At 35.5% G+C, this 18,427-nt stretch overlaps 2 protein-coding genes and 1 long non-coding RNA gene across 3 annotated transcripts; all 3 read left to right on the top strand.

Annotated features, from left to right (window-relative positions):
- Positions 1-1,340: 1,340 nt before the first annotated feature.
- LOC145587563 (uncharacterized) lies at positions 1,341-6,139 on the top strand. Its single transcript, XM_081644290.1, has 5 exons — positions 1,341-1,482; positions 1,814-1,967; positions 4,960-5,038; positions 5,128-5,211; positions 5,562-6,139. The coding sequence occupies exons 2-5, from the start codon at positions 1,830-1,832 to the stop codon at positions 5,942-5,944; spliced, it is 684 nt and encodes a 227-aa protein (XP_081500416.1). The 5' UTR covers positions 1,341-1,482; positions 1,814-1,829; the 3' UTR covers positions 5,945-6,139.
- A 3,734-nt stretch (positions 6,140-9,873) lies between these two features.
- On the top strand, positions 9,874-13,069 carry LOC145587562 (uncharacterized). The gene is made up of 3 exons (XR_014101308.1): positions 9,874-10,029; positions 10,595-10,685; positions 12,835-13,069. It is a non-coding gene; the product is annotated as an uncharacterized LOC145587562 (long non-coding RNA).
- A 1,599-nt stretch (positions 13,070-14,668) lies between these two features.
- LOC145587560 (uncharacterized) lies at positions 14,669-18,136 on the top strand. The gene is made up of 4 exons (XM_081644289.1): positions 14,669-14,846; positions 15,284-16,203; positions 16,319-17,247; positions 17,331-18,136. The coding sequence occupies exons 2-4, from the start codon at positions 15,288-15,290 to the stop codon at positions 17,796-17,798; spliced, it is 2,313 nt and encodes a 770-aa protein (XP_081500415.1). The 5' UTR covers positions 14,669-14,846; positions 15,284-15,287; the 3' UTR covers positions 17,799-18,136.
- The last annotated feature ends 291 nt before the right edge of the window (positions 18,137-18,427 follow it).

Below are 18,427 nucleotides of genomic sequence, written 5' to 3'. Positions count from 1 at the left end.
CATACAGTGAGCTAGATTTTATTGAGATTAGCGAGTAACGAGCACAAAAAAGTTTTCGAGTTGAGACAAACACCCCTACAATCGTGATCGACTCACCCGATTAGCTCCCTTAGGTGTTACCGCTACCATCACTATGCAAAATTAATCGTAAAGGACATAGTTTAAGTCCAATTTGCTGATCGAAGTTACCCAACTATCCTCTTATTTCATTACAATTACAACAATGCCATTTGATCGGTAAGTTTTTGTAATCAATGAGATCTTCGAACACCCTCACCAATAAACTAAACAATTCTAAAAGGGGGTTGTTAAATATTGCCCTCAAATATCTAACTAACGCCCGCAAAATAAAATAAAATTACGTATTTATCCTTATAATAAAAATTATAAAAATAATTAAGTTTACCTCAATTTCACACCTTTATTGTACACAGAACTTTTTACCGTTCTCTCTAGTGGTCAACGGCCACTAACGCTCATCGAACAACCACCCCAACCACCGTGAATTCAAAATCAAACAAATTTTTTAAATTTTGCAAAATCAAATTCGTTAGATCTTATGGACAACGACGAAATACCAGAAACACAACCTTAGACGCTCGCCAAAGGCTCGTCGAATGGCACGGAATTAGTACGTCGCGATAATTTTTTTAAAAAAATTAGAAACCCGAGAAACGCCTAGAATTTTCGAATACCCTAGGCTGAAACGCCTAGTTTTTTCGAAACATCGAAAAAACTAGGCGTTTCAGCCTAGGGTATTCTAAAAAACTAGGCGTTTCACCGTAAACGCCCAGATTTTTCATACAACCACACGGTTGTTCGCACGAACTAGGCGTTTGAGCCTAGGACATGCGAAAAATCTAGGCGTTCGCCGCGAATTCAGAAAATAAAAAAAAAACCAACATTTTCTCCGCCGTCGACCGACTTTCCTTTGTCCTTACTCGTCATTACCGCGGCAGTGTAGATCGTGAACCGGAGGTAAGGAGTTGATGGTTAAAAGAGGAGGAGGAGGTGGTGGTGGCGGTAGTGGTGGTTAGTATGAAGAGGTGGTAGTGGTGGGTAGCATGAAGGGGGGTAAATTGAGGGGGTAATTTTTTTTGATTAAAAAAGAGTAAATTTGTAATTTTAGTTTATTTTGCGGACATTAGTTAGATATTTAAGGGCGACGTTTAGCTTTCCACTTCTAGAATCTCAACTTATCTTAAAAAAAAAGTAAATTTGAATGAAATTACAACAATTGAAATCCTCATACGTTTAAGTTTTCCTCCCTTATAGTGTTTTGCGCCGCTTCACCCTTTCCCCTCCCCTTCTACCGAAGAGTAATTCTCTGAATTCTCCATTAAAGCATACTTGCGAGCTTTTTAACCCCGTTTATAACTGTGGCGGTTCATACGCCTCTACCTCTCTCTTAACGTTCTCCATTCAAGCGCAGTCGACGTTCTCCGTTTATCTAATACTTGTATCCCCATTGAAGCAGCTTAAGTAAGTTGTTTGTTTTTGTTATCAATTTCACAATCTAGGGTTTAATCTAATTTATTTGTCAGTGCATTAAGTTTAGGGGGTTCGAAAATCTCAACTATTGGTTATAAATTCTAAGATAACCAAAAGAAAAGAAAATTTTTGATTATTGAATCAAATATCCCTAAAATTATGTGATTTTTCGAATCAAATTTAGTTGCTAATGTAATGCACAACCCTTTAGAATTAGAATTTTGACATTCATGTTCTTAAGCGAGAAGAATTTAGAGAGATTTTTGAATTTTTCAAGCCTAATTTGAAAATTGAGTCAAATTTGGTTGAAAATGTTTTGCAGGATTTAATTTATAATAATGGAAGACAAACCAGAAGTGAAGGAAAAGGGTTATGTTCCTGGGCCTGATTATAAGGAAGATAACAAGGAATCTCTTATTGATATTGAGATGAATGAAGATACTGAACTTTGGCTTATTCAGTTGCCTGATGATCAAGTAAGCTTCTTCCCCTCTCAATTAAACTATTTTGATTTTTTCTCATGTTAATTTTTTTTTCTTTGTTGTTTAATTTTGATTGTTATTTTTCATAACTTAGAGGTGCCATGTTAATATTGTCTTAATAGTAATGTGTAGGAAAGTAAGCCCTCTATCCATATTTGTTTGCCTTGTTGCATTTTTGTGAGTAAAAAGTTTAAAACTTTATATAAGTAGTCTCTTGTAGGATTCATTTCAATGTCTACTTTTGGAACATCACGTTTTTATAAATTTTGCATAAGTGGGGTTGAAGATATGTACGTTTTAAAATGGTGCAAACAAATAGGGACATAGGGAGTAGATTTAGAGTAAATGATTTGTTATGTTTGGTGTGAGACTTAATTGATTGATCTCATGGGTTTATGTACTTTTACTCTCCCTGTTGTTAGTATCTTGTTGTGGCGCCCTTGGCCACCTTTTGAGCTTGAAGCCATTTATGTCATTATCTTTTTGTTTATAATACTTCATTCGGAGTATATATGGTTTGAAATAGTGAACGCTGGATTTTTGGAGCTTGACCACTTCTTAGAAACCTGACTGTTAGGTTTATTCACTTGTATCATTGAGTAATCTTTGTAATGAGTAATTATTTGATTTTCCCAATCTCAGCTTCAACAGAGTATGCATTTTCGACTGAAACTTGATTCCACTTTGATTCTGAGATGGAAACTCTGCATAAGTGCATTACCTGCATGACTAGAATGTATCAGGCTATACCTTTCTGTCAAATTTGAGCACCCCCTGTGGTGAAGGTTATTTATTGGAACCCATATATTACACTCTTAAGCCATTTTTGTTTGCAGGATTTCAATTGTGAATGTCTTCTTTTTACTCGTGCAATGTGGTTGTAGATCAATCTCTTCTAATTATTGTCATAGATTCAGTTTTATTGTCTCTTAGGCTCATCTTCTTCAAATCTTCTAATATTTTAAACTGAGAATTTCTCTAAAACTGAGAAGTATAGTGAAGGTAAAGAGAGGGAGGATGGGAAAGCATTTAGCCATCTTATCACATATTAAATGCTGCCATGATATGATCCTTCATCTTTATCAGCCTCATTAAGTATTCACTGCTATTTCCTGCATTCTTTGACACCTGATTGGGAATCAGGCATGTAACCAAGGTACAATATGCCCAAGATCTGTACAATAATAAATCAGTACGCTAGTGCCTTTTTTTTTTTTTTTTTCCCTTCTTCCCTTCTCCTCATTGAAAATATATTAGATTATAGTGGTGCATGAATGGGTTTCGTCATTGAAAATGACCTGTTGACAAATTTCGTGAGTCTATTCCTAGTTAGCCATATAAAGTGGTTCATTGGTAATCAGAATCCTTAATAAGGCACCTGTGTTGCCTTTTGTACCTGGCACTCTGGCTGTGTAGGATGGTCAAATGAATTCAAGTATAACTGTATAATTTTGGTGTTCAAGCTTCCTTTTTCTGGTAGATTAAGTTTTTATTTTTTCATTTATTTTCTGGAGTCAGCCTGGTAGCTATGTAACCTCAGCTAGATGTGGCACTTAGAGTGATTAGGGAATCAATTTTTATTTTATTTTTGTATACTTTTTCAGATGAAATTATGCAACTGGTACAGCACACGGTTTTGTAGTACAAAGAAGTTCAAGACATGAATTTTGCAGGAAGCAAATAATGGAGAGAAATAAGTGGGCTTGTCAATATAAAACTCTGTGTGTATCTCCAACTTAGTATTTAACTAAAGGTGAGAATTACAAAGAACTTGTAATGGCAACATGGAATTAAAGAGAAGGAAAAAGTTTAGGATTTGTTGAAGGGCTGCTAACCTATGTGTGCTTTGCATATTAACACTTGGGAAGGCATGGTTGGACAAATTGGATCATGTCTGGATTTAGCAATTAGCTTTGACATTGTGCTTTTTATACCCTCTAAATAGCAGAAGGTGGATTAGCCCCTTATTTATAAATTCTATATGGCTACTACTGATTAGGCCTAGATTCAAACCTTGAAAGTGATACCTAATTATTTTTCACTAAGATGGCCTGTCTTGTGATTCTGGCCAGAATCATAATATTCTTGCTTACACTTGTTCCTTTGTCCTTGAAGTAAATTAGCATTTGCCTTTTTGGATGTTCCATTTCTAAATTAACGTTCTTCTTTTAGTAAACCTTATCTATTAGCTTTTGCTTTATAATTGGCAGCCTCGGGTCCCACCATCACTGACTTTTATTCATTTATACTTCCTATCCTCCTCAAATAACCTAGGTCTAAGACAGAGAGTGTAATTTTTATAATAATCTTCCTGAAAATAAGTGTCTTTCACCAAGATGAATAACTTTTTTTTGAAGAAACCAAGATGAATATAGTTTTTGCTCTCCACTTGTGCAATGTAGAATGGGATTCCAAACAGGAAGGCTGTTAATGATGACTGTAGTCTTTTTAAGCTATTTGAAATAAAGCTGTACAATCTGTTATAGATTGGGGTTTTCATTCTTTTAAGTCAGTCGTTTCTCTAAACTAGTGATCATATTCTGTTTCCACATTTGTTGGTTGCCTATACACTATAACTTATATTAAACCAATTGTTGCTTACTGTTCTATCCACTTGGCTTGCACTATCTTTAATGCCTATCTTTGACCATTGATATCTATAATAATGTGTTTGGTAACAATGAAAATCTGACATTTTAGAAATTTACATTGAGACGAATCTAACAAGATCCCACATGCTAGTGTTTCTTCTTTTATATACTTGGTATATTATCATAACATAGTATGGAATGGAGGGAGTACTAAGTAAATGTTAGTAGAAGTAATGTGTGAGGCAAATATTGCTATGAATCTATGATTGTTGTTTCTACTGCTTGTTGTTATTTCTACTTTGTTTATTTTTTATTTTATTTATTTTTGGGTCAAATTGAATATGGGTTGCACAATGGATTGTCTATTTCTAACAGGCTGTTTGTTGTTTGTATAGTTTCCTGATTTTGATGGGCAAACTGTGTCACTGAATCTTGATGGAGATGGACATTTGGGTAGTCTTGAAGGAAAATCTGGTATTTTTCGCCAACCCTATCAAAGCTAAAACAGAATAAATTTCATATGCTACCCTAGCTACCTCTTGATGGTTGTTTGTTTGTTCCAGGTAAAGTTTATAATTTGGTCAACTATCCCTCTGAGACGGATGATGTCACAGTCTTCCTATCCTCTCCATCTGGGCCAAAAGTTGGTATGTCTGAAATTTTCGTTTCGAGTTTCAATTTTTGAAAATTTTGCATAAAAGAGAAAAAGAAATAACACCTCTTAATGATAAGATCAGTTGTACTTGTATTGTAGAAGCTTATAAACAGAGGAAAACTTGCTTATCAGCTCATTACTGTTGTTGGAAAGTACTTCTATTTCAGTTCATATGTAAAGAGCTAAATATTGATGCTATAACTATAAATAAACCTTTTAGCTTATCAGCTGGAAGTTAAAACATTGCTATACAACAATTTTATTCTCAAACATCAATCTAGTTGGGGTGAGGAGCCACCCCATATGCTTTCTCTGCCTAATCTGTATCTGTTTTCCTGTCAGCTGGGAAGATTTCACGGCATGTCTCGCTGGTTCATTTTCCAGATCCAAATGAACTAATAGCCCTTGAAAATGAAACGAAAAACCAAGGACCGATGAGCTCTAGGACTTCAATGACAACCTCTTCTCATCACTTTTCGACTCCTTCTAGGAGTCAGAGAACTCCACATTCACAAAGTAGGAGCCGATCTACTAGCAAAAGAAGTTCTCGGTCTGAAGTCACTGATGCATCGGAATTTTCAAAAAGAACCCATGCTGAGCCATCAAGGTACAGCAATCAATCTGCTCAAGACTCGGGGCGAGGTCGAAGTGATGTCACTGTTTCAGGCTCCTCAGAGCTGTCACATCGAAAGAAATCAAAGAGGAAGACTGATAGTGAAGCTTGATACTGGTTGTAATTTGTTGAAAAATGTATGAAATTCATTTTCACAATGAGATTGCAAGATTTCAATAGAATTTAGATCCGGAATTTTGTGTGTTTTCGCACCTATGACATATCATTAGATACAAACTATTTTGTAAGAATTGCTTTTAGTATGCAGTTTGAGTTTCTGCCATCTGATTAAGCCTCTGATTTAAAATTTGGTGAATAACCTGATGTGAATTACCAAATCTAAGTTAATGGCTAATAATGATTAATTTCTTGAAAAAACTGTTAAAGAAGTTGGTTATTCTAGGACATTTTTTTTAAATAAACTTTAAGTTCATTAAATTTACTTCATACTTATATCATCATTTTATTTCCCAAAATAACAAAAACAATAGTCTTATAGTTGGGAAAATATTATTTGAAGAAACGATCAAATGGCAGCAAAATTGTTAAATTATTTACAGTTTTATTATTTGATAAACTTTTTTTTTTTTTTTTTTGGAAAATTTGTCAAGAATAAGTTAACCATTGCGTGGTTAGCTTAAAATAAGCCAACTTTTTAATTAACTCAAAATAAGTCGACTTTTAAGGAGTATTTGATTATAATAGGTCAAATGACGTACAACCTACCAAACAGGTCTACAACCTACCAAATAGGTCAGTTTTTACATTAAAAATAATTTGTTAATGTTTAACTAAAATTATATTAAGTAACAAATTATAAAAACTAAAAAACAAAAAAGCTCTGCCACCACCATCTTCCCCGACCCAAATTGACCATCGCTAGCCCCCTCCCCCTGTCAGCGGCTGGCGACCAGCACGCGAGCCCATTACTGTTTTCCGACGCCGACCAACCCACCCACGGCAGCCCGCCCTTCCATTTTCCCCATTCCCGCTTTCCCCACCCCAATTCCAACACCAGTTTCCACCTCTCCCCCATGTCCCTCTAATTAGAAACGGCGAAACGACCCCCATTCTCCGTCCCCACCCCTTAATCGACCCACCCTACCCTTCCTCACCAAGAAATGTCACCCCAAAACCCTAAACCCAACGGATTTGATTTCGTTTGGAGCATTAGTCTTCGCAACGTGATCTACTTGACTAAGCCGTGCTTGGGTCGTTTCATTGAAGGATTTATGTCTTCGTCAAGTGCAATTACTAGATATATAATGGATCAAATTATGGATATAATTAAGTTCATTCTTTTGGGTCGTCACTATTTGTTGCTAGACGTGATCAATGATCTTTGGGCTAGTCAAATAGTTCAAAGCCCGATAGAATGGATCCTATAAGGTCACACAAATGGGTGATGGACTGAACAAAAGAAAGAAGCTCATTATTGGGCCTCATGGAGTGGGGGGCCATATGGGATTAAAGGGAGAGTATTGTGGGCTTGGTTTGCACTCTAATTATACATATGATGTATAAATAGAGGCCTTGCCTAGGGTTTGACATACTACATTTAACCAGTCAATTGAGAATTGACTAGTAAGCAACCAAACCCTAGCCTCATGCAATCTCGCTCCTCACTCACTCCCTTCCTCACGTCCGTACAACTGTATGACCCCCTAGTGCAAGGTGGTGCACGATGGTGGTGTGGTGGTGTTCGTGGTCGGTTTCCTCCTCCCCTTTCTGTAGAAGGTGGTTCGAAGTGTTCATGCCCAACTACTTAGCAGTAGTGGAGGTTCAATCCTATCTCGTAGACTAAGTAGAGGAGCAACACTTGGGGCTCTATTATCTCCCTAATTGACAGTTAATCGCTTGTGGAAATCACGCGACAAAGGTATGTATTATGTGATTCTTTATGTGTTATGCTTGTAGATCCTGTTTAGGTGCGAACGAATATGATTCATGAAATACCGCATTATAGTACCTAAAACCCTACAGTTTCCAGTACAGGGAAAGTGGGGAGGGTGGAGGAATGAGAATGGGCTCGCGGGTTAGGGTAAAGATAGGGGGTGAGGTCGCGCCGACACTAGGGAGCTGGTCGCCAGCCACTGGCGGAGGAAGGGGGTTGGGATTTTTTTTTTAATCTATTTTAATTATTTAATTGTTAATTGATTTTTTTAATGATTATTTAAAAAATAAATCTTAATTAATTTTTTTTTAAATGAACCAACTACATAATGACAAGTGTCATATTTTACCTTAATAATCAGTTACCTTTTAATCTAACATGTTAGGACTCATTTTGAGAAAATATCTTATAAAAATCGACTTATTTTGAGTTAATTGAAAGATTAACTTATTTTGAGCTAACCATACAAAGGTCGACTTATTCTTGACAAATTTTCCTTTTTCAAGTACTTTCTACTCTTTTTCCGTACATGAAGAAATGAAGCAAATAATAAGAGTATGGAGTACCAGGCAAAGCTTGGGGAGTTGGTAGGGAACTCACCTTGTGATTTTGAGGTCACGAGTTCGAGCCTCACCAACTACAAAATGCTTGAGAGTAGGGGGATTCCTTTATATCCCCCTTTACTCTCAAGCGATGACATCTAGAATGACTAAACCCTAAGTAGGGTCTTCATCTTACTTTAAAAAAAAAGGGAAATTATCAATGATACATTCCAAGTTTCGACTTTTATCAATAATACACCTAAAGATGGGCATGGGTTGTGCCGGCACGCGGGCGGCACGGGCCCGGCACGACTCCGGCACGGCGGCCCACTTGTGGGCCGTGGGCCGTGCCGTGAACAAAAAATTGAAATCCGACACGGGCACGGTGGGCGGCACGGTTGTCGGCCTGTGGGTCAGCAAACCGGCACGGCCCATGCCCAATTATATTAAAAGTTATTTAATTAAGTTTATTTATATAAACTTATTTAATCAAATAAACTTATTTAATTAAGTTTATTTATATTACCTTATTTAATTAAGTTTATATAAACAATTTATGTTTAAGTTTAATTAAATTAAAGTTGTAAAAAAAATATATTAACATTAACATAAACATAAAAAAAATATATTAACATTAACATAAACATAAAAAAAATAACATTATTTATATAAACTTAACTTGTTCAAAAAAATATATATATATATCGATTTTTTTTTTATTTTTTATTTTTTATTTTTTTATATATATATATACATTTTTATATATTTTTTTTAAAAAAAAATTACGGGTGGCCCGCAGCCCGACACGACACGGCCCGCCAGACAAGTGGGCCGTGCTGGGCTGGGGTGTGCCAAAATTTGGCACGGCATTGGCCGGCATGAGCCCCACTCAGGCACGGCCCGCAACGGCCCAGCACGACACGATGCCCACCTTTAGTCATACACATACATCTCATTAAACTTTCATTATCAATGGTACACCTAAACTTTTCCCTTATTAACTACAGTAACCTAAACGTTAAGTAAACGTTAATTATGATTAGTTGACAACGTTTTAAAGGTTAGGAGGCTAAAGATACTTTGCCCCTCTCATTAAATTTCCCTTTAAATTTTCCTTCCTTTTTTCCCTCCGTTTTTGTGAAATTTCCCCTACTTATACACCTTTCTGTTTGTATGCTCCATTTCCATTCATAGTCTCTTCTTTTTACTTTTATTTTTTTTTTCTCTGAATAATCAATGGCTTGGAGGGAGATGAACGATCAAAAGTTTTGTATTTAATGTTGTTGGTTAGGCTTGGAGGGAGTGTTAATGAGTGGGTGGGGGGGCATTTTAGTCTAGCCAAGTCAGTCCAAAATTGCTGTCAACTAATCACAATTAACGTTTACTTAACGTTTAGATTACTGTAGTTAATTAGGGAAAAGTATAGGTGTATCGTTGATAATGAAAGTTTAATGAGGTGTATATCATTAATAAAAGTCAAAGCGTGGAATGTATCAATGATAATTTCCAAAAGAAGAAGAAAAAAAAAAAAAAAAAAAAAAAAAAAAAGGTACGGAGTACTTGATTTGCAAATCAAATTCAAGGTGAAAAACTTTCATTTTCACCTACATAAAATTAGCGAAAACTCAAATCTGGCATATAGCAGTAATAGCACTGCTCATTTACTAACATCCTCCCATTTTTCCATTTTCCATTGACGTGTACTCTGAATCCTCCATTGATACGGCTTCTGCGCTTTCTCTCCATTGAAGCAGCTTCTGAGTAAGTTTCTTTATTCTCTCTTTTTTTTTTTTTTTTTTTTTTTTAATAATCGAATATCATTTTCATAATCTAAAATTAGTTTCGTAGTCAATTTAGGGTTCTTCTAAGGTAGACTAATGAACTTTTGCTTAGGATTTCTGAAGTTTGGAAGATTATAACTTGTGATTTTGTTGCTAGAATTTTTCTATGTGCAATTTACATATATATTCTTAACTGAGAAGAATTTATGCGATTTTTCAACCCTAATTTTGGTAATTGATTTGAGTTTGGTTGCTAAAATAAACGTAGTGCAGGCTTTTGTTTTGTATATTTTCAGCCAATATTCATCACATTATCCTGTATTTTCTGCCAAAATAATTCCTTGATCCATAGAAAAGATCCATTTTCAAAGATCCATATTGGAATTTTTGATAATAAATATAAATAAGCAATTTAGAGGTCAAACATCTAACAAATATTCATGATTGCCTTTTGGAATTATTGGTACTTATAAGTCCAAACCCTTTTTTATTTTTATTTATATTTATTTATTTATTTTTTATTTTTTATTTTTTTTTTGTGGCAGATGAAGTTCCTGGATTGGTATGTGAAGATTGAAGTGGGTTCTGCTATGATTGGAGCTTCCATGGAGTATTTCATGATTAAAACTGGATTCTGTGTGAGAAATCTCCATTTCTCCTTTCTTTCCGTTTTTTCCCGAAAATATATCATTTTTTTCTTAGTTCTATTCATGTACATTTTGCATTCAGAATATGATAAAAGTGCCCAACTAGCAATCTACAATTTAACTGATGAATTGCCTCCATTTATCATGCTTTGTGAAGTGATATACGCAAAGATCAATGATCTATATGAACTATGAAGATTCCTGCCGCTCTTATGGCTAGTATATATATTGCTAAAATTGGTGAAATTTTCAAGATGATGATGTACTGCTCATGCCGTTGAAAAGTTTAGTTTGTTTACTTTATCAATCCAGACTTAATAACTGCCATCTTCTCTAGTATCCAATACCCAGGGACTGTCAAAGCTAAGGTGTCATAGTTGCCAATTGACAAGACCCCAAATTCTATGGGGGCTTGCTTATTTACCTAATTTATTCATTAATAAACTTGAGTTCCTTTTGTGGGTAGTTTTGGATCAGACTATTATCAAACATCTGATTTTAGTTATACATGATAACTGACCAGAATGAGAGCCCTTTATTCAATAGCAAATTATTCCAGCTATTATAATGCTACTACAATTAGAGTCGATTCAGGATTTGTCTATAATGTGTAGAAGGATTTGGCCTCATGAACCTTCTAGAGTACATCTAATATGTGGTGCTAATTTTAGTATCTTTAATCTTGGAGCCATTAGCGGGATTTTAAATTGGTTTTGATGAGGATGTTGTACATTTGCAGATTTTGTAATTTGCTTGAGCTGTGTTGGGCCTGTTGGCTATAGGATGATTAGTATCTTATCATATTGGGGAAGTAACCTCTGCATGAAGACTGAGATTTTATAGGTGTCATGTCTCATGCCCACTCTACTTGACCTGCCTAATATGTCATATTAGATATTTAGCGTATATTTGGGCAAGGTTGGTTATTGATAAAAAAGGGATGCCTCATTTTAATGCCATGCTTATAATTGGATGGCTATTGTTTCAAAGTATCACGATGGATAATGAAGCAAATTCCTTGTCACTTGACGAGCTTGTTGATGGAAGTGTAGGGAGAGGATGAGTCATTACTCATAACTACTGATATTCTAGTACCATGAGGATGAATCTCCTTTTGGTTTCCACCTTCCATCATCACCATCCAATATTTTTATGTGCTCTTATGTGTATGAGTTAGTCTCTTTTTTGGTGCCTAATAAAAAATTAGTAGTCTGGTACTCTGGTATAGGTCAGAAGCATTGTTAATTTGCTAGTGCAAGATTGGGTATTGGAATGTGATTCACTTAGGTTTGTAAAGTAGGAAAAAATTTATTACTCATGTATTAAGTTGCCTTTTTCAGTTCACAGTTCATGTGGGGATTATTTAATCAAAAAACACTGGTCATTAGGTCATTGCCAAGGTCAATTGCTGCTTAATTTTCCAAAGGTTCCTGAGTAGAGTCCTCTTAATTTATTCTTTTCATTGATATAATACAAATCCCTTCTTGTTAGTGACATAGCCCTTGGTTATTTCAGGATAGATGCTTTATTCATGTTGGCAAGTTCCAATTCAACCTCCTCAGGTCTGGTATTTCGGGTGCAAAACCTATTGTGCATCCGGGTGCAACTACAGCTATTATCTTACTCATTGGATGGCTACTATTAAAAACCTTTGGGTGTTTAAATTCTATTAAGTACATTTGATTCACAATTGAATGCAGACTTGATAAGTTGAGATCTTGAGGATTGAAGCTGTTATCCATGTTCAGATCCTGAAAGTAATCTGAATTAGAGTTTTATGTTGGACATGTCTTGGTATGTGCTCGAGGATTTATTGTTGATGTCCTGTGCTTTAGATGAAGGGTTTCATCCCTGGAATATTGTACATAGCTGTGGTTTGGGCGTTTACTTGTTTTAGTTGTTTTCTAGATTTGTGTTGATTGATAAAGACGTGAGGTAAATAGTCCTTCCGACCCGTTTGCTGGGGATCTTAAGGGTGGTTGTGGTTATATTAAAAAGCCTAAAAAACTTGTGAAGCATTAAGCACAATAATACCTCAATCATAAAACAAGTTTCAGGTATTCTGAAATGTATGTGCGTTGTGCAATATAAATTTAGGTAGCTTTCAAGTTTCCTAATGCCTTTTTTTTTCAATGTAGATGACAAGGTAACAGTTCTGGAATCAGAAAAGCGGGCTTGGGAGAATTCACCAGAAGCTCAGGCTGCTAGAGAGGCTCTAAATCCTTGGAGACATATTGATGCCAAAGAAAATAAAAATCAATAACTTGTTTGTAGGTTACTGTTTGATTTACACAATATGGTGTTATGTATTTGTTTGAGGAATTATTATTGTCAAACAAATTCATTATGAAAGTAGTGATTCTATTTGACGTCTCTGGTTTTGAGCTATTATGTTCAACTTATTATCTGTATCTTATTTCTGAATTAATAATGTTTCGTTAAAAAAAAAAAAAAAAAAAAAAAAAAAAAAAAAAAAAAAAAAAAAAAAAAAAAAAAACCAACTATGCAACAGATTTACAGATGAATTATCAAATTTTCAGGTTAATCAAGCCTTGTAACAATACAGTGCCACAATGAACAGAGAAGCACTTATCAGAACAATTTCTCCAAAAAAAAAAAGAAATGCTGTATTCTGCTAGGCAAAATTATTCCTTTGATCATTGCAGTTTTGGGATTACTCTACTCGAAACTCTGCTTCACCTGTTATGCCAATGTACCTGACCAGTGACAGCATAAATGTTATAAACAAACTTACTCATAACAGAATAACAAGGATTATGTTGTGATTATTAGTTTTACTAGAGAACTTGATGTATTTATTCATCTTGAGCCTTCGAAAGCAGTGATTGGTTTGATAATTACTTCAGTCTCAAGGCAAATGCTATATACTGTGAATGGTAATGGTAGTTTAGCAAAGGTGCTTCTTAATTATGGTGTGATGAACTTGGATTCCAGAATCCAGGTCTCTTTACTGTGAATGGTAGTTTAGCAAAAGTGCTTCTTAAATATGTATGTAATACCAGAGTTGCATTTCTTGACCATCAAATATTGAATGCAAATCAGATTTCCACATTATTTGTCCTCTACTACAAAAGAAATGTAGAGTGTGGTCTAGCTTTTATACTTCAAATCATAAATAACCACTTCCCAGAACAATTAATTTATATATCAACCACCAACTGTACGAACAACTACGAACCACTAATGTACGAGTAACATTTGATTTCACTTACAAGTGACGTCCCCTCTTGGTAGACCTGTCAATTCTTGACCCGACCCAGTAACCTGAACTGACTCGAACCGATTCCAAACCCGAGTTATTGAGAGAGAACCCCGGACCCAACCTGACCCGACCCAAATGACCCGTGATTAATCATATTTTGTAATGACTTAAATGATCCAAATTCCAAACCACTCTTAACCAAATGACCAAATCGACTTGAAATCTGACTCGAACCCGACCTATTGACCTGAATTGATAGGTCTACCTCTTGGGCCTCTTGGCACAAGTGTACTATTTTCTTTCTTCCCACAAAGGTATATTCTTGGGCTCTTGGTATTGTCATTACTCTTCCTAAGGATGGCAAGGGATTCTAAACATGCTACGTTTTGATCTTTTGCATTATTCATCTATTATTTCTAATTACATTTTATACATCTCTATATAATGTGTAGTTTCTAAATATGTTTTTTATAGTAATTTTTTGTATTGTTTATTAATCTACGCCTTAGTTTAAAAAAGCGCGCCTAGGCGCACTTGAGGCGCGAGGCGAAGCGAGGCGGGCTGCAAAGCGCCTCACTGTGTAAAAGCGTGGCGAAGTATAGGAGGCGCGCGCCTCAGCGCTTAAGCCTTGAGGCGTGAGGCGCTGTGAGGCAACGCCTTGTAGATCTTAGGCCTTTATACGCACGTGCAACTTCAATTTATTAAAAAAAAAAAACAGGCTTTAATTAAAGAAATAGAAGAGAGAGAAAACAAATCTATTTGAAAAGTAAAACCCTAGCTTCCAGAAACCAGGCAATTCACGTTGGGTCTCAACCAATTCTCGCCGGAAACCTGCCAAATCTCGCCGGAACTTACTGGTTCTCGCCGGAAACCTGCCGATTCTCGCAGGAAACGACCCAAGCAGTGGTGGATCTCGCCGAAAACCAGGTTAGCTTGCTTTATTTATTTTTTTTCGTTTTTTGTACTGCTTCTTTTTTTTTTTTTTTTTTTTTTTTTTTTTAAGGAATTGTATACCTTCTTCGTTCTCTTTAAAATTGTATACCTGCTTCTTTTTTTCTTTTGTTTTTAAAATTTGTTTTTTAACTTCTGTATTCTGATTTTATATTCTGTTTTTTTTTTTTTTTTTTTTTTTTTTTTTTTTTTTTTTTGGCTTTCCAGTTTATTTATTTTAGTTTTTTGGTTCCAATTTTTTTGTTTTTCTCTGTTTATATATATTTATTTTGTTACTGTTTTTTTTTGTTTGGCTTTCCAGTTTATTTATTTTAGTTTTTTGGTTCTAATTTTTTTTGTTTTTCTCTGTTTATATATATTTATTTTGTTACTGTTTTTTTTTTGACGAAAATTGTTACTGTTTTCTGTTATAGGAACATGGATGAAGAGTCTCTTCCTTCCACCGGATCATCCGATCCCGACCCGGCTAGAAAATATGGAAAACCGGAACCTAATAATAGAGTTAATTGGCATTGTAGTTTTTGTGGTAACGTGACTAAGGGAGGGGCACATCGTTTGAAACAACACTTAGTTGGTGGCTTTAGAAATGTCACTAAATGTCCTAAATGTCCAGAACATGTGAGGGAGGAAGTTAAGACTTTTATGATAAACAAAGCTCAAGCAAAAGTGGATAGTCAAATGATGCCTAGCATGTCCCAACTTGAAACGGATGATGTTGATGAAGAAGAGGAAGATGTTGTCACAAAACGTGAAAAAGTTGTTAAGAAGCCTAGGCACAAAGGTCCTTTGGATATGTTTATCACTTCAACTCCTAAAGAAGTAATGCAAGCTAGGAAGGAAAGGAAAGGAATTTTTGGTGCTTGTGATAACGAGTTAAGGGAGAAAACTTGTAGGACAATTGGTAAGTGGTTTTATGATGCGGGAATTCCATTCAATGCGGCTACCTATGCTAGCTTTGGAGCAATGATTGAAGCTATTGGTCAATATGGTCCCGGATTAAAACCACCAAGTATGTATGAGCTTAGAGTTCCTATCTTGAACAAAGAAGTGAAAGATGTTGAGATGCAAGTAGAGGAGAACAAGAAAGAGTGGGCAAGTAAAGGTTGTTCAATTTTATCCGATGGATGGCGTGATTCGGTTGTCCAAAAGGATATTATAAACTTCCTTGTCAATTCTCCTAAGGGTTCCGTGTTCATAAGATCATTGGATGTTTCGGATGTTGTGAAAGATGCGGAGTTATTGTATAAACTTCTAGATAAGATGGTGGATGAAATTGGAGAGGAAAATGTTGTTCAAGTGGTGACGGACAATGCATCCAATTATGTCAAAGCCGGTATGAATTAGTAAATAGTCTTGTCACTCTTGTGATATGTTCAATTAAATTTTACTAATTGTTTTGCTTTGTAAGTTTTTATTTAATACTTTTTTTTCTTTTTTGTGAATTGTAGGAAAAAAACTTGAATCTAAGAGACCTCATCTTTATTGGACTCCTTGTGCTGCTCATTGTATTGATTTGATGTTAGAAGACATTGGCAAACTACCAAGAGTTTTGAATGCACTAAAGAAGTGCATGTTCATCAATGGCTATATTTATAATCATACCTCTCTGGTGAACTTGATGAGGAAGTTCACACAACAAAGGAATTTACATAGGCCATCAATTACTAGGTTTGCAACATCTTTCATTACACTAACTCAATTTCATAAGCAAAAGGGAAACTTGAGAAAGATGATAACCTCTCAAGAATGGAGTGCTTCCAAGTGGCAGAAGGAAGCAGGAGGAAAGAAAATTGCAACTTATATTTTGCAAGCAAGCTTTTGGAAGAATGTGGTGTATGCTCTTAAGCTTGTTAGTCCCCTTGTTAAGGTGCTTAGACTTGTTGATGGTGAGAAAAAGCCTCCGATGGGATACATTTATGAAGCCATGGATAGAGCTAAAGAGACTATAGCAAAGACTTTTGAATTAAGAGAAGAGAACTACATTAAGGTATTTGAGATCATTGATAAAAGGTGGGATAGTCAACTTCATCATCCTTTGCATGCGGCGGGTTTTTATCTAAATCCGGAACTTCATTATGATCATTCCGTAAATGTAAATTGTGAGGAAGTTTTGAAAGGTTTGTATGATTGTATTGAAAGGCTAGTTTCGATTGTGGAAACTCAAGATAAAATACTTGCAGAGTTGGATGAATTTAAGAATGCTACCGGTCTCTTTGGTCGTACAATGGCAATTAGGGGAAGGAAGACCAAATCTCCGGCAGATTGGTGGTCAGCTTATGGTGCAACAACTCCTAATCTCCAAATGTTTGCCATCAAAATTCTTAGCCTCACTTGTAGTGCTACAGGTTGTGAAAGAAATTGGGGTGTTTTTCAACAGGTTTGTACCTTCACTTTTATTGATTTATGTAATATGATTTTATTGTATTACATTAAATAGCTTATATTATTCTATTTTTACAGCTTCATTCTAAAAAGAGGAATCGATTGGCACAAAGTCGATTAAATGACATGGTTTATGTCAAGTATAATCGTGCATTGCAACGGCGATACAAGAGGAAAGTCACCATTGATCCCATTGTCTTAAATGAAATTGATGAAAGCAATGAGTGGCTACTTGTAAGAATGGAAGAAGAGGAGGAGGAGGAGAATGATTTTGTATTTGAAGGGGAGGACTTGACTTGGAGTACAGTTAGTAAAGCCTCTGGAGCTAATGAACCTTTCTATGCTACTAGAGGAGCATCAAAAGTTGATAAAGGAAAGGGAATTGCTAGTGGCTCCACTTCTAAACCACGTCATACAATTGTGATAGATGATGATGATAATGAGAATTATGATGATGAGATGGAAGAAGATGTAAGTGGAGATGAGGCTTATCAAGAAGAGGAGGATGTGTATGATGATTCATCGGATGAGGAGATGGATTACTAGTGTCTTAGTATGCCATATAACAAGCTTGAAGACCTACTATGTTTGCTTTTCTTTCTACTTGATTTACTTTTTATGTTGAATGTGTGATTTGCTTTTTAGTTAGAGAGTTTCATGCCATTAGCGCCTTTTAAGGGTATCTTGTAGTTCCTTTGTTAATTTATGCATTTATAATATGTTATTTTGATTATTTAAGGCTTATATCTTGGTCTAGAAGTAAATTATAAGGTTTTGGGCACTTAAGGTGCGCCTCGTATCCAAGAGGCGCGCGCCTCCGCTTTGCGCCTCGCGCCTAGGCTCTGGGGACCCTTTGCGCCTCGGTGCGCCTCTCGCTTTTTAAAACCAAGATCTACGCAAAAAATAATGGTGAAGATAGTGTTGGAAAGTAAGATAATTAAAACGTTACATTTATTGTGAAACGTATTTAGTATTTATGTGAGCATCTATATTATAATTAACAATTAATGTGTGGCCTGGGCGTTGCACTGAGTTGCTACTTTAATCAAACCTTGTGATCATATGTTTTTAGGACTTGTGATCTTTAACTTGTTTCAGATACTTTTTGCTTATTCTTAATAAATTTAGAAACTTCAGATCAGATTAAATTAGATCAGTTCAGACCAAACCAAAAA

This window comes from Chenopodium album, chromosome 17, assembly GCF_948465745.1.
Source record: "Chenopodium album chromosome 17, dcCheAlbu1.1, whole genome shotgun sequence".
In the NCBI taxonomy this organism is placed as follows: Eukaryota; Viridiplantae; Streptophyta; class Magnoliopsida; order Caryophyllales; family Amaranthaceae; genus Chenopodium; species Chenopodium album.
This window is presented reverse-complemented; position numbering and strand designations above follow the sequence as displayed.